At 41.1% G+C, this 15536-nt stretch overlaps 1 protein-coding gene across 4 annotated transcripts in view; it reads right to left on the bottom strand.

The window, feature by feature from the left end:
- The window catches only part of NPHP1 (nephrocystin 1), a 135874-nt gene that overhangs the window by 29921 nt on the left and 90417 nt on the right, over window positions 1–15536 (bottom strand). For all 4 annotated transcript variants that reach the window (XM_077486091.1, XM_077486087.1, XM_077486088.1 and 1 more), the window contains exons 14-18: window positions 14712–14822; window positions 13079–13161; window positions 11668–11744; window positions 8701–8800; window positions 5927–6039 (exon numbers count right to left, since the gene is read on the bottom strand). In XM_077486091.1, coding sequence (XP_077342217.1) covers window positions 5927–6039; window positions 8701–8800; window positions 11668–11744; window positions 13079–13161; window positions 14712–14822 — 484 coding nt within the window. The remainder of the gene's footprint in view (window positions 1–5926; window positions 6040–8700; window positions 8801–11667; window positions 11745–13078; window positions 13162–14711; window positions 14823–15536) is intronic.

Raw genomic sequence — 15536 nt, 5'->3', positions numbered from 1 at the left:
GTATCTCAAAAGACCCAGTGTCCTTTTTTCCCCATTTAAATTTTCTTAAGTACTGTAGCTACTGATTTTTACAAAACAGGTGCTTAACAGCCCACCGAGTCCAGCGTTGTACAACCTGATTATTTTCAATGCCGTCCTTGGCCCTGCACAACAATCTTGGATTCAAATGCCAATTGTGACCTCATAATCAGTCACAGCCACCCCCCCCCCCCCCACTGTGTGAATACGCATTAGAGCAGACTGTATCGACACATCACAGGAAGCACCAGGCGCGAGGGGGGGGGGGGGGGGTCCTGGGTTTGTCAGAACCAGCACACATCATCCTCACCTAGGCGAGAGATAAGGAGGTGGGATCAAGTACTTTGTGGAAAAGGTACCGTAGTTTTAATAGTTTTAAATCTGTTAAAAGGGAGAAGGAGGGCCCAGAATTTGCAGTCTCTCCCTGTGTGGACTCAATCTTTCCTTACAATTGATGTTAATGCATATGTGATGGCCTTTTTGTTGCTGTGCAATAAAATGTGTGAATATGAAAAATATGAAAAATCTGAGCTGTGGGCACCTGGCTGTGACAGCAGGATGCGCACTGAGCAAGCAGATGTCACACTGCATGTCCTGAATGGTCCGGCAGTTATCCGAGACCTGTGACATGTCCCAGATGACTGCAGGGAGGGAGGGGAAGAGGAGAACAAGGCAAAGGTGATCCGAGTGGAAGTGGGTACCTGTCAAAACTAGGTAAAGGTCCCCCCACCCCCACCCCCCAGAAAAAATGGCATGCCAAAAGTGGTAGGGGAGGGGGAAGGAGTACTTAAAGTGGAACTTCCCCTTTTGGGTGGTGCTCCGCTTTAAAGTCCATTCAAAAATGCACACATCAGTACTATACATTCTAATTCTATGACCTTTTTAACAATATCACACTTTTTTCAATGGACTGGATGTAGCGTGCAAACCCTGTGAATTGCCTCCTTACATTAGAGTGCGCACCCTGGAAATACTTCTATACTACGAAACCAGACGTAGGGTTTAAGCTATGATGGCAGTAAAAAGGGCATTATTCAGTCCTCAAAGGAGACAATGTACAGACAATTATTAACCCCTATATACCGTATTTTCCGCACTATAAGGCGCACCTAAGAGCCTTATATTTTCCTCCAAATTGGCCATGCACCTAATAATCCAAAATCATTTCCCGCTCTGACACAGGGACGTACACTGGCAGCGATAAACCAATCAGAGAACTTTGCGTAATAAGTGCAGTATGTACGCTTACCTACATTATCAACATTTGTTTGTCTAAGGACCACCGTAAATGGCACCAGTCAAGAGACATGCTTATTAGGCACAATTCAAACTACAGGCTATCAGTTACGCGGTTGTAAATGGGAATAGAGCAGCTGCGAAAGAATTCAACATCAATGAATCTATAGTTCGGAAGTGGAGGAAGCAAGAAAATGAACTGTGCCAAGTTAAGAAGACGAAACAAAGTTTCCGCGGGAACAAAGCGAGGTGGCCACAATTAGAAGACCAAGTTGAACAATGGATTATTGAACAAAGAACAGCCAGGAGAAGCGTCTCTACAGTCACCATTCGACTGAAGGCAATAACGATAGCACAAGACATGATGATCAAACACTTTCAAGGAGGTCCGTCTTGGTGCTTTAATTTTATGAAAAGGTGTCATTTCTCCATCCGCGCAAGGACTACCGTGGCGCAGCAACTGCCAGTGGATTACAAAGAAAAGCTGGCCATCTACTGCAGTAACAAGATTACTGACAAAAAGATCCAGCCCAAGCACATCACCAACATGGACGAGGTCCCCCTCACTTTTGACATCCCTGTGAACCATACTGTGGAGAAAAAGGGGACCAGCACGGTATCGATACGCACCACGGGGCATGAGAAATCAGCTTTCACTGTTGTTCTTGGTTGCCACTGTAATGGACAGAAACTACCCCCTATAGTCATTTTTAAGAGGAAGACACTGCCATAAGAAAAGTTGCCAGCTGGAGTCATCGTTAAGGCCAATCAAAAGGGCTGGATGGACGAGGAGAAAATGAGAGAGTGACTGAGAGAGGTGTTTGTAAAGAGACCGGATGTTTTTTTCCACGCATCATCATCCCTGTTGATCTGTGACTCCATGCGTGCCCATCTCACCGCTACTGTGAAAAATCAAGTGAAGCAAATGAATTCGGAGCTTGCCATCATTCCGGGAAGATTGACAAAAGAACTCCAACCGCTGGAAGTTGGTGTAAACAGGGCGTTCAAAGTGAAGTTGCGAATGGCATGGGAGCGATGGATGACAGACGGTGAACACACCTTTACTAAGACTGGGAGACAGCGCTGGGCGAGCTATGCCACCATATGTGAATGGATTGTGGATGCCTGGGCTACGGTATCTGCTTTAACTGTTGTCCGAGCTTTTATGAAAGCCGGCATCATTGCTGAACAGCCACCTGGCAACGAGACTGACTCAGTCAATGATGACAATGATGAGAGGGAACCCGGCATGCTTGATGGCAAAATTGCCCAGCTGTTCAATTCAGACACAGAAGATGAGGACTTTAATGGATTTGTGGGAGAAGATTGATTAAAAAATAACGTGAGTGTACTGTCAAATAGTAAAATAAAGTACAAGTAAACTCACTGTTTTACTTGTGTTACCTTTTTTTTTTTTTTTTTTTGTAGACTGTATGTTTTAGCATGCATCTTATAATGCAGTGCGCCTTATGTATGGGTCAAGTACAGAAATAGTCCCCGTAATTGAGACTGCGCCTTATAATCCGGTGCGCCTTATGGTGCGGAAAATACGGTACATCATTCCATTAGGAGCTGAGAATGCATTCTAAAGTCAGTAATTTGGTAAATTCAGTAAGCGATCTTTTATGGGCGTTGTAAGTCAATATTTCAGCCAACAACCAAACCAATTTTTAGAAGCCCAAAATAATGTATAATTTAATCAAGCACCCATTTTGAAAAGCTATGCAACAAAATAAATTTAATATCACCTGCAGTGAATGGTCACATTTGAGAATGCAGGAACTCACAGACTCTACAAGAAGAGTTTTAAAGACTTCTATTCACGATGTGTGTACAAAAAGCCTTAGTGTAATAACTTTTTTAAATTAAAATTGGGAATTACATTTAATTAGAGTCTGTAAATTTAATCAGGACTAATTCTAAATTCCTTAGTAGAACACAGTGTTAATTTTGTCGACTAAAACATTTTATAAATTAATACTATTTTAGTTGACTAAAATACGACTAAAACTAAAACAATTGAGATGACTAAAATGGGACTAAAACTAAAAATGCCTTTTAGTCAAAAGACTTATGCCGCGTACACACGATCGGAATTCTAATCGGAAAACCCTTGGATGGTTTTTCCGATAGAATTCCGCTCAAGCTTGTGTTGCCTACACACGATCACACCAAATTCCGACTGTCAACAACGCGGTAACGTACAACACTACAACAAGCCGAGAAAATTAAGTTCAATGCTTCTGAGCATGCGCCAAATTGTTTCCGAACATTGCGCGTTGGAATTGCTACAGATCGGAATTTCCGATCAAAACTTTCTCCATTGGAAAAATTGAGAACATGCTCTCAATCTTTTGCTGGCCGAAATTCCACCAGCAAAAGTGTGGAGCCTACACACATTTTCCGATGAAAAGCTCTCATCGGTCTTTTGCTGGCCGAATTTCCGATCGTGTGTACGTGGCATAAGACTAAAACTAAATTGAAATTTGACTTCAAAATATGGACTGTAGTGCATGCTCATACCTCAATACCTTAAATAATAAACATATGAGATTTTTTACTCCAGCAGTATATAATAAGTTTGGAAATTGTAGAGAAATGTTAACTAATGCATTACAATTTAATTACACCCATTAGATTTTAGAAGACTAAATTAGTTTTAGTCATCTAAAATGTACTGGAGATTTTAGTCGACTAAAATGTACTGGAGATTTAGTAGACTAAAACGTAGGACATTTTATTCTACTAAAATGTACTGGAGATTTAGTCTACTAAATACGACTAAAACAATTGAAAAAGGCTAAAATGAGACTAAAACGAAAATGCCATTTTAGTCCTAAGACTAAAAATAAATCAAAATTTGCTGCCAAAATGAACACTGGTAGAACAGGTGACATGTTAATAGCTTATTAACATTTGTAATGTTCTTTGTAAAAGTTGCAGCTTTTTTTTTTTAAATAACAAACATGTCAAACCTACCGGCTCTGTCCAATGGCTCAAGCTGCTGTGTTACACCCAATGAGGAGGCAGAGACCCATTAGACTTTCTGCTCTCATGCACATCACTGGATTGGGCTCAGGGGAGTATTATACAGAAATCTTGTATTGTGATAGAAGAAACAAATATAGCAGAATCCCACCCCCTTCAAAATAAACCTGTCTGTGACAAGCAGCAACTAAACTACCGGTTAAAAAATATCAGGGAAATTGCGCTGTTTTTCAATATAACTTTATTGAATAAACAGACCACTTAAATTCCCAGTGCCATCTCTGGATCTACCGTATATACTCGAGTATAAGCCGAGATTTTCAGCCTCTTTTTTGAGGCTGAAATTGCCCCCCTCGGCTTATACTCGAGTCATCGCTGTCTGCCCGCTCGATCAGCGTGTCGAGCAGACAGACAGCGGCCATTCTATTCAAAAGCCGCGCCTCCGGCTCCGCCTTCGCCTGTGATAGGCGGAACACTGAATTTCCCAGCAGCCTGTGTTCCGCCTATCACGGACGTCGTATCATCCTCGTACTACGGACGAGGATGATACGACGTCTGTGATAGGCGGAACACAGGCTGCTGGGAAATTCAGTGTTCCGCCTATCACAGGCGAAGGCGGCGGCGCAGCTTTTGAACTTTACAATGGCCGCCGACGAAGAGGGCACGGGACGGCACGGCACGGGACGGGACGGGACGGGGGCAAGGCAAGGCACGACACGGGACGGATGCAAGGAGGCAAGGCACGGCACGGGACGGAGGCAAGGAGGCAAGGCACGGGACGGAGGCTCGGGACAAAGGTAGGCTGGACACACACACACACACACACACACACACACACACACACACACACACACATGGATGGAGACACACACAGGGATGGATGGATGGATGGATGGAGACACACACACACAGGGATGGATGGATGGATGGATGGATGGAGACACACACACACAGGGATGGATGGATGGATGGATGGAGACACACACACACAGGGATGGATGGATGGATGGACACACACACACACAGGGATGGATGGACGGACACACAGGGATGGACGGACACACAGGGATGGACGGACACACAGGGATGGACGGACACACAGGGATGGACGGACACACACACAGGGATGGACAGGCATGTCTCACCCTCGGCTTATACACGAGTCAATAAGTTTGCCAGTTTTTTTGGGGGTAAATTGGGGGCCTCGGCTTATATTCGGGTCGGCCTATACTCGAGTATATACGGTATATAGGCAAATAACCATTCTATTTAGACCCAAAACTGAAAAACACAAATACTGTAAATCGTTATGGAACACATATTTTTCAGCACATAGCTAGATGTCAGTCTTTTTCTTTTCCAGGGAAAAGCTATGGTAATACCTCATCTACACACCACCCAAGTAGGAGAAATTACCATAGTAGGTCCCGATACTCAAGCAAAATGAACAAGAACAGTGCAGATAAGTCTATTTATCTATAGTTTGTGGTGAGACATCTTGATCTACTTATAGCCTTTGTGTTTTAAGACTGTAAGTCCCAAGAGTATACCGATTACTTATTACATATTCACTACTATGTAGTGGTATGGATAAGGTAAGGACTAGGAAATAATTAACATAAAACCAATTCTGATAACTTGTATGTTTACTAGAAATATTACTCAAACTAGAAACATTGCATACCTATATTCTGCATGTTCACTCTCTCCTTCAATAGAACGTCCCCAAGGATTTGCCGATAAAAGACCAACAATGGCACTTGGCACATGCTGCCTACCAAGGTTTCTGGAAGAAGACTACAAAAACAAGGTAAAAAAATAAATACAGTATATTCTGTAGATACAATTGACAGTGACAATGCTCGGTCACAACATTCTGTCACTAGGCCTGAGCACTGTGAAACAGAGAGTGATGGCATGGAGTTGGATGGATGGGTCACCCTTAACGCTGACTGTACCATCAGCTGAGAGAGAAAGGAAGGCGAAGCGAGGGATAGCAGGTAAGGTGAGTATAAAGTGGTTAGGAGTCCTTTGCAGACACATTGTCACTTTGAGCCATTGGCTGGGCATACACTTTAAGACCCCTTTCACACTGCTGCGCCCATAGCGTCGGCGGTAAAACGCTGCTATTTTTAGCTGCGTTTTACCGTCAGATTTGCAGCGCATTTCGGCCACTAGCGGGGCGCTTTTACCCCCGCTAGCAGCCGAGAAAGGGTTAAAACCACCCACAATAGCGGCGTTTTGCCGGCGGTAATGCAGCGCTGCCCCATTGATTTCAATGGGGAGCAGCGGTGGAGGAGTGGTAAACCCACCGCTCCAAAGAAGCTGCTGGCAGGACTTTTCCTGACGTCCTGCCAGTGCACCGCTCCAGTGTGAAAGCCCTTGGGCTTTCACACTGGAATGAATGGAGCAACAGTTTGAGGGCGGATTGCAGGCGCTATTTCAAGCGCTACAGCGCCTGCAAAACGCCCTCGGTGTGAAAGGGGTCTAAATGCACCTCTAGTCTACTGACTGAACAATGAAAAGCAGTGCACTGATGAGCTCATCCCTTTGCTCTATCTCCTTCGGTCAGTATGTTCTCTGTCAGCACATGTGCAATGCAGCTAATCTGACTGGCTCTTAATTTTGGCCCTCCTTCTCCCGGGCTGAGTCCTCTTTTACAGGGGACTTGAGGAGGCTAATATAAGACAAATCATGCAAGCTGCATTTAAAAAACACTTAAAGTAGAACTATAGGCAACATTTTTTTTTGCATTTTGGATAGAGTAAGGGAAGGTTATAACCCATGAGATTTTTTTTCATCTGTGTCCCATTGCAAAGATTTCCCTTTACTTCCTGTCTCATGGCCAAACAGGAAGCGAGAGGAATTCCTGTAATTCAAGGGAATTCCATGGGGACCCCCAGGTCACCAGAACTAGTATCCCTATTGGAAGATGTCCCCTCAATTACTTTTCTGAGGACAACCCAAAATTTGGGATTTTCTTTTAGTTTCACTTTCAATGATAACAGTAAACAGGACAAATATAGAGAGAGTTAATCTCCCTAACAGTAGCACAGACAGGTGTTCTAATCACTCTCCACTTTATCCAAAACTAAAAAAACAGTTTTGCCTTTATTTTAAAGTTGAAGTTTTAACAATTTTTTTGGGGGGGGGTATACAGCACCAGGGACACAACCTACCTCTAATGAAGTGTATCCTACATACTGCTGGTTACGGTAAACAAATCAAGTTGTGGAAGTTCACCACTGTAAGGGGAATCCGGGATCATTTATTAATTTTTAACAGATAAAGGCATCCTATAACGGGAGATTGTAACAGTAACCAGCAGTCAGCAGGCTGTCGGGTGCATTTCTTTAGAGGTAAGTTATGTTTTTGGTGCTGTATACCCAAAAATATTTTAAGTTAACTTGTTTAACCACTTCAATACAGGGCACTTTCGCCCCCTTCCTTCCCAGCCCAATTTTCAGCTTTCATCGCTCTAGCGCTTTCAGTGACAATTGCGCGGTCATGCTACACTGTACCCAAATGACATTTTTATCATTTTGTTCGCACAAATAGAGCTTTATTTTGGTGGTATTTATTCACGACTCCATTTTTTATTTTTTGCAATATAAGCGCAAAAAAAGCAGAAATTTGGAAAAAAAACAATATTTTCTTTTTTCTATTTTAAAAGAAATCCAATAAAATCAAATTTTGTCATAAATTTAAGCCAAAATGTATTCTGCTACATGTTTTTGGTAAAAAAAATTCCGTTAAGTGTATAATAATTGGTTTGTGTGATCACAAACATATGTACGCAAATGATCATGTACATATGTGTGTAGGTGATCACGTACATATGTGTGCAGATAATCATTGGGACATGTGATTTTAGTGGGACATATGTGGGGGACATGTTTTTATTATTAGGGACATGTGTATTTATTATTTGGGGACATGTGTGGGGACATTGTGTTTATACTGTGTGGTGTGTTTACACTGTGTGGTGATTTGTGTTTACACTAGACTGGTGATCAGTGAGTAAAAAGCTGTAAAAAACAGCTCATACTAACTGATCATCAGCCGGCTGCAGCGATCTGCTCTCCTCTCCTCAGCGATGACTTCTGTGTGAGGAGAGGAGGAGCCGATTGCCTAGCAACCAGCTGTTTGTTTACATCACATGACGGCCGTGATTGGACACGGCTGTCATGTGATCAGGAGGGCCAATCACAGAACCCTCCTGCCGATCTGAGATGCGCCATGTCTGGGTGACACAGGCGCAGCGGGATCGTGCCGTTGCGCGGGCACGCGCGCGCGCGATCCCGCTCCTTCTGATGGACGTTCCTGAACGTCCTATCAGAAGTAGACGGCTCCCACCCGGCCGTATATGTGCATTGGCCGGGTGGGAAGTGGTTAAGCTATTTTTTAATCTGGCTGGAGTTAAGCTTTAACAATGACATCTGGGTCAGGTGGACATACCTTAACATTTCTCTTCTTCTTCTGTTCACGGATCTAAGTTTTACAAGAAGTCGTGGTTGTCTTCTGTGGGTCATCATTTGATTAAAGACTCCACTGTTTGCTAGAGAATAACATTATAAACTCAAATAAAGCAATAAAACAATAAAGAATAACAATCTAAATGTGTCATAATTCCTGCTTTATTTTACCTGCAATACCTGAAAAGAGGGATAGACCAGGTAGTCTGCATGACACTTCCCTATGCCCTCTTCCCTGAGTTTGCATCAAGATCAATAGCACAACTATCAATCCCTCCCCTCGTGCCAGGGTGCTATTTGTAATCCTGGACTCTGACCTAGTGGCGGCCCCTAATCCACGCCGTCGTTCAGGGCACCATACGCATGGACTCCAACAGGGTTTTTTTTGTTGAAGCACCTGATTAGAGCCCGAGGCTCTAATTGGTTTAAAAAAAGGGTGGGCTCAGGGCGCAGAGCACTGCGCACTGAGCCCAACCCAGTTGTGTGACAATAGCAAATTAATATTTCCTACTGTCTTCCTGATTCTCCTCCCGGCCAATTAGGGAGCAGTCCCTGAGATCCGATTGGTCAGGGAGTCTTAGAACGGGTTTCAGGACCCGCCTCCTGTTCGGCTGGGAGAAGCAATGCCTGTAACGGGAGGGAAGAAAGAAGGTATCTGATAGAGACTGCTAAAGATAGGGTGTGCCACAGCCCAAAATCAAATAGAAATGAAAACCCCCTACAGGTGGGACTTTAACAGCACTACCACAAAAAAAATAGCTTAAATTTATTATACAAAATATAAAATACATATATAGTATATAATACAAATTAACGGGTGCATGATATGCAGACAAAGAAAAGTGAACAGAACAAGATACAGCTGCCTGAATCCAACGACGTTTCGGAGATAGGTTGTAGTCTCCTTCATCAGGGATTTTTCACAGGAAAAGACTATCTATAAAATTCAAATATACAGTAATTAGCCAATAATTCTTACATATATTATTGCATAGTCATTTGGATAGAACATACATAGCTATACTTACATCACAATCACTTAGCAGCGTGCATCTAAGCATCCAATGAATATTAAAAACATGAAACATGGGATCCACACAGCATGGAGTCATCCACAGGTCACATTAGCCAAATATAGAGGCTAGTTGGAGAAATCTCAAAGACCAGCAAAGGGAGACAAAAGAGGGAAGCAAAGGTCCCCTCAGAACGTATCCCCCAATCCAACCAGAGCCCAGAAGATCTGGACCACCGGCCGGTTGGTGTATGCACTGAGGCCCCCCAAGGATAGGAGAACCTGCAGGGGAAAAAACAAAACAAAAGACAGAGCAGAACGGTGGGATAAATATCCACATGAGACAAAAAGCTCTCAAACCCAAATTAATAATATTCATGGAAACCCACCTAAATCCCAGATCGATCTCGCTCACAAGTGGGCAGTGCCAAAGAGGGAAAGGAGGCTGGGAACCCGTAGGTTAAAAAGATTCAGGGACCACTGCCTGGAAAAGCACTGTCAAAAAACACCAAAAAGCCCCCAAACAGGACATGTAAAAACGAAATGAAGTAGGTGATCAACAATAATGGATACAGAACAGGGACAGGCCAAATGGTCATATCCATAAAAAAAACAAAAAAACAAAAACGCAGAGATGAATTTACCCAAACAGGAAGATCCTATTGAGTGGTTCCAGCAGCTCTTCACAATACATCCTTCTCCTCACCCTGTCCACCCCAGACTGAACCAGAGCTTAAATGACATAGCGGCGTCCAGCTGAGCCGCAATCAAGCTGATCAGCTGGATGCAATAAACTTCCCCGCAGAGCTCCAAACAGGGGCCCCCTGGGACGCCGGCCCATTCTGAGGGGACCTTTTTGCTCCCCTCTTTCGTCTCCCTTTGCTGGTCTTTGAGCTTTCTCCAACTAGTCGATGCCTCTATATTTGGGTAATGTGACCTGTGGATGACTCTATGCTGCGTGGATCCCATGTTTCATGTTTTTAATATTCTTTGGATGCTTAGATGCACTCTGCTAAGTGATTGTGATGTAAGTATAGCTATGTATGTTCTATCCAAATGACTATGCAATAATATATGTAAGAATTATTGGCTAATTACTGTATATTTGAATTGTATAGATAGCCTTTTCCTGTGAATAACCCCTGATGAATGAGACTACAACCTATCTCTGAAACGTCGTTGGGTTCAGGCAGCTGTATCTTGTTCTGTTCACTTTTCTTTATCTGCATATCATGCATCCATTAATTTGTGTTATATACTATATATGTATTTTCTATTTTGTATAATAAAATTTAAGCTATTTTTGTTACATACGTGTTGTGGTAGTGCCATTGAAGTGCCATCTGTAGGGGGTTTTCATTTCTCTGTAACGGGAGGGAAGAGACGGAGCGGACGAGTGAGAGTCAGTGTGGAGAGACACTGCAGACGAGCTTGAGTCTGATCAGAAGAGCGGGAGCAACTTCAGAGCGCACGATCAGAGGAGTGGTAGCCACTTCAGAGAGCACGACTGGATGAGTGAAAGCTGTTACAGAGAGCCCGATTGAACAAGCTATAATAAAGCTTACCTGTAGGTACAGTGAATATCTCCTAAACGTGCACCACTTAGGAGATATTTACACGTGTAGCAGCCGGTGACATCACTGCGCATGTGCTCTCCATTTAGAGAGCTGTGCCGCGAGTGTGACGTCATTGCAGCTTGACCACTCTAACATCCGGACATCACAAACCCGGAAGGAATAACAGGTGAAAGTGGAATACCTGTCAGCGATAACATCACACTGCTTGAGGGATCCGTTTATAGGCAAGTCTGTCATAATAAAGCTAGTATGGGATGCATACTAGCACCTTATTACATGAGCCTGCAGGGGGGGCAGTTTTTTTTTAAACACGGTTTACTACCACTTTAACTCATAAGAGTACAGTTATATCACTACTGACCTCGCCTTGATATAGAGGGATCCACCTCAACTCCTTGTTCATAGGGATTACCACCATTTAATGTCAATTCATAAGTCCTGTTAAAAAATCCGCCATTAAATACTAAAGCACTGTATAGAATAAACGGTTGTAATTTTAAACTATGAATAGAAAATGCAATTGCATTGCCACGGTTATTAATTAGCACTAGCTAAAATACAGCATACAAAAGGTGATGTTTACCCATGAATGTTATGCATTTCAATCTGTCATCACCCAAGCATTTCTTTGTTGGTCACTAATTTTCACCACTGTACTTTGTGCTCAGATTCAAATAAAGTTTCTTGTACTACATGTCAATTAAAGAGTTTTTATGTACTCATAACAATAGATGCAACAACACTAGAAAGTTATAGAGTACTTATGTAACAATCTAGTTTACTGTATATTTTATACAAGGTTATAAACCCATTGAAAGCACACGTTCATAAATAACTTTTAATTGAATAACTGTATGGGCATTTAGATATTTGTTGTCTCTGCAGATTTCTATAGATCTTTTTAGTAATATAAAATATTTAGAAATCTGCAGGATTACAATCAAGTAAAATATAATCTAAATTGGTACATAAAATTTTGATTGCAATATATTAGTAAACTGAACAACAGCCCAATTGTTTGGTGCAGAGATAAGTGCAGAATTGGTATCACAATCAAGGCCAACAATAGGCTTTTAATAGGAATGATCAGGAAAATCTAATGCCCATGCATAGCCCAGCCTGGCCCAGCATGGGAGAGTTTCTGTGAAGAGGCTTGTGGCACCTAGCTGCCCCACAGCAGAGATCTTTTTGGATCAGGGACAGGTAAGTGAAGGTCTTGGAGAACCTGCTGGGGGATGAGGGACCTGTATTTTAAGGGTAACTGAATTAAAAGTATAGCAAAAAATCTGCACAATTTCCCAAGAAGAAAATACACCGAAAAACAATATTAATTATATTATGAGAAAATAAAATATGGTTTGCTATGAGCATTACTTTTTTTTATACTAAACAAATATGCACATACATAAGTCACTTTCCACTCACAGCCCAATATCACTTTTGTCAACAGAAAAACAATTTCTGTTGTATACACAGGGGATGCAGACTTAAAAATTGGCATATATCACGTCCTATTACAGTTGAAAGCTGAAAATTATGGTTAAATGGCAACAAAAAAAGTTTTTTTTTAATTTTGAATAATACAAGGCAAATGAGAATGAAAATAATCAAACCGCAGCAAAAATAAAATGAAAGAAAGAATAGTTTTTTTTTACTGTATTTAGAACTCAGTGGGAGATCCCACATGCGGTCAATAAAAAAAACAAAAACGAATAAATAAAAAAAATGTGGAATAACTATCAGAAATACTGCATGAAGCATTTCTTACTTACTTTGAAGGTATTGGAATGCCACTGGCATCAAAAAGTTTTAAGAAAGTCCAGCCGCAGCTCAGCTCTCCCCTCTCACCCGTAGACTATAAAAGAAAATTCCAGGTAATAAAGTAAAAAGACACACAAAGCAAAAAAAAAAAAAAGCAAAAAGCGAGGAAGCTATAAAAGGTCACATATTTGCACTTTTCCTGCAGAGCGGTTGTATGTACAATTATTTCATTTTTTTAGGAAGTGCTAACCTTTACTACCCAGCTATGTGGTTCTGCATCATAATTATTATTATACAGGATTTATATAGCGCCAACAGTTTGCGCAGTGCTTTACAACAACGGGGAAGACAGTACAGTTACAATACAATTCAATACAGGAGGGATCAGAGGGCCCTGCTCGTTAGAGCTTACAATCTAGAAGGGAGAATAAATACATTCATATGATTAATTACTAATTTGAATACTTCCTATTTAGTAAACTGTGCATTTATAAAACACTATACCCAAAACATGTTTTAGTTCTACATGGAGTGCAGAAGGGCTTGAACTCTTATCGGGTCTTTTTTATTTTTTTTTCCAGAAATCTCTTATCAGGTCTTTACTGTTGTCTGTGAATGTAAAGGTAAGATCCCCTCCACCCCTAGGATGCACAGGATGAATAGGATTTATCTGTAACTTGAACTCCCTGGCTCACCATACAGATTGCATTCCACATATAACATTATGAGTAATGTACTAGGTGTCAAGGACATAGTGTGCCTGCAACAGGTACTGTGCTTCTGAGCTCTGTCTGTTAAAGTATGAGAACAATCTCCAACACCAGTATCACTGACAATGGTATAAACCTAACAAAAAACAGTATAATATCACAATCAACATACTAAAAGTCTTGTATGAAGTTTCATTTCAAATCAAATTTTATACTGACAAAAAGTGGGATAGGTGTGTGTTTCCCATAGAGGCCATATTTCAGCTGTTATTTTGCTACTGCAGCTTTGAAAAAAAAAGCATTGAAATCAATGACCTCCTATATTGTAAGCTCCAGTATTGTATTGTAACTGTACTGTCTGCCCTCATGTTGTATAGTGCTGCACAAACTGTTGGCACTATATAAATCCCATATAATAATAATAATAATAATAATAATAATAATACTAATGATGAATGTCAACAGTAATGCAGATACTCGTATGTTGTCCAGCACTGATGCATAAGGTCCTACACATCATCTCAGTACAATGGTACTGAAAAGCCAGAATGGATGGAGGACCTCTTATTGCTGACCAGTAATTAAAAAAATAAAAAAAAAGTAAACACATACCCACTTTTTGTCTGTGAATGTGAAAAAACTCTTTTAAAAAGTTCACTTAAATAATAAATTCACTTTATGATTCAAACTATGCAACCAATGTGAAAAAAAACACAAATTAGTCAAACAGAACATTTTCAATCTAATAAAATTAATGGATGTTCTTGCATGCAATCATCTGTTACAGCAACTCATTTGGACAGAAAGCAACAATCAAGATCAAACTCTATACCCCCAATATGGTTTATATTTTTGTACACAATGTAAAAATTGTCAGGAAAAAAAATCTCAATCACACAGAGCACAATACAATAATAATACACGTTAAACTTACACTTCGGATATAAGTAACTCCTACTTCAAACAAAATCCCTATTTCTGGAAACTGACTGGCAGACCTCACGAAACAGTCACCATCCAACATGCTAGGAAGAATGCCTGTAACCTGTATGCACAAAGAACACAGAATTATTTATATCCACATATAAAACAGCACATTTTCTTAACATAATTATCCAATGTACTGTATATTGCAGAAAAAAATATATTTTCCCCTGGTACCCATGAAACTGGGCAGTGTCCAATCACTAGATATTATTGTTCCTTCTTGATAAAGTCAGAGTGGAAGAAACATGTAAGGTGTGAAGCCTAATGCTAGGAGTGAGTAGGTCATTTTCTTGCTTCTATGGGCCTAGAAGAATCAAGGTGACTGGCAGATGGCGGCTTTTCTGCATACCCTTTGCTGATACAATTGAATGCTTGATTTTAAGCTTATACGTTGCTATTTTTGGAAGTACCTTGATTATCTTTGCTTAATAAAACTTGATTCTTAAGACCACCATGGGAGCTTGTTTTCTGTTATCTTAATATGTTGGAATTGGAAACTAACCACTGAATTGGGAGAAGACAGCAGTGGAGGGAAAGCCTTAAAGTAGACTCCACCTGTGTGGAGGATCTTGGAAATCATTAAAAGCTGTGATTACCCTATTTGCAGAGATATAGGCACATACTTCTGATAAGAGCGTTTTCCCATATGATTGGTGGTGGTCACCCTGGAGTAAAGATTTTCCACATTTGGAAGAATATAATTGGTGATGGGAATTATTTAGTTTTTACACCATTGAATGGAAAGGGGGGATACCTAGCAAAACATGGATCC

This window comes from Lithobates pipiens, unplaced genomic scaffold (genome assembly GCF_037356315.1).
Source record: "Lithobates pipiens isolate NorthernLeopardFrog02 unplaced genomic scaffold, aLitPip1_a1.2 Scaffold_18, whole genome shotgun sequence".
NCBI classification, from domain to species: domain Eukaryota; kingdom Metazoa; phylum Chordata; class Amphibia; order Anura; family Ranidae; genus Lithobates; species Lithobates pipiens.
The sequence above is the reverse complement of the archived record's forward strand: the minus strand, read 5'-3'. Positions and strand labels throughout refer to the sequence as shown.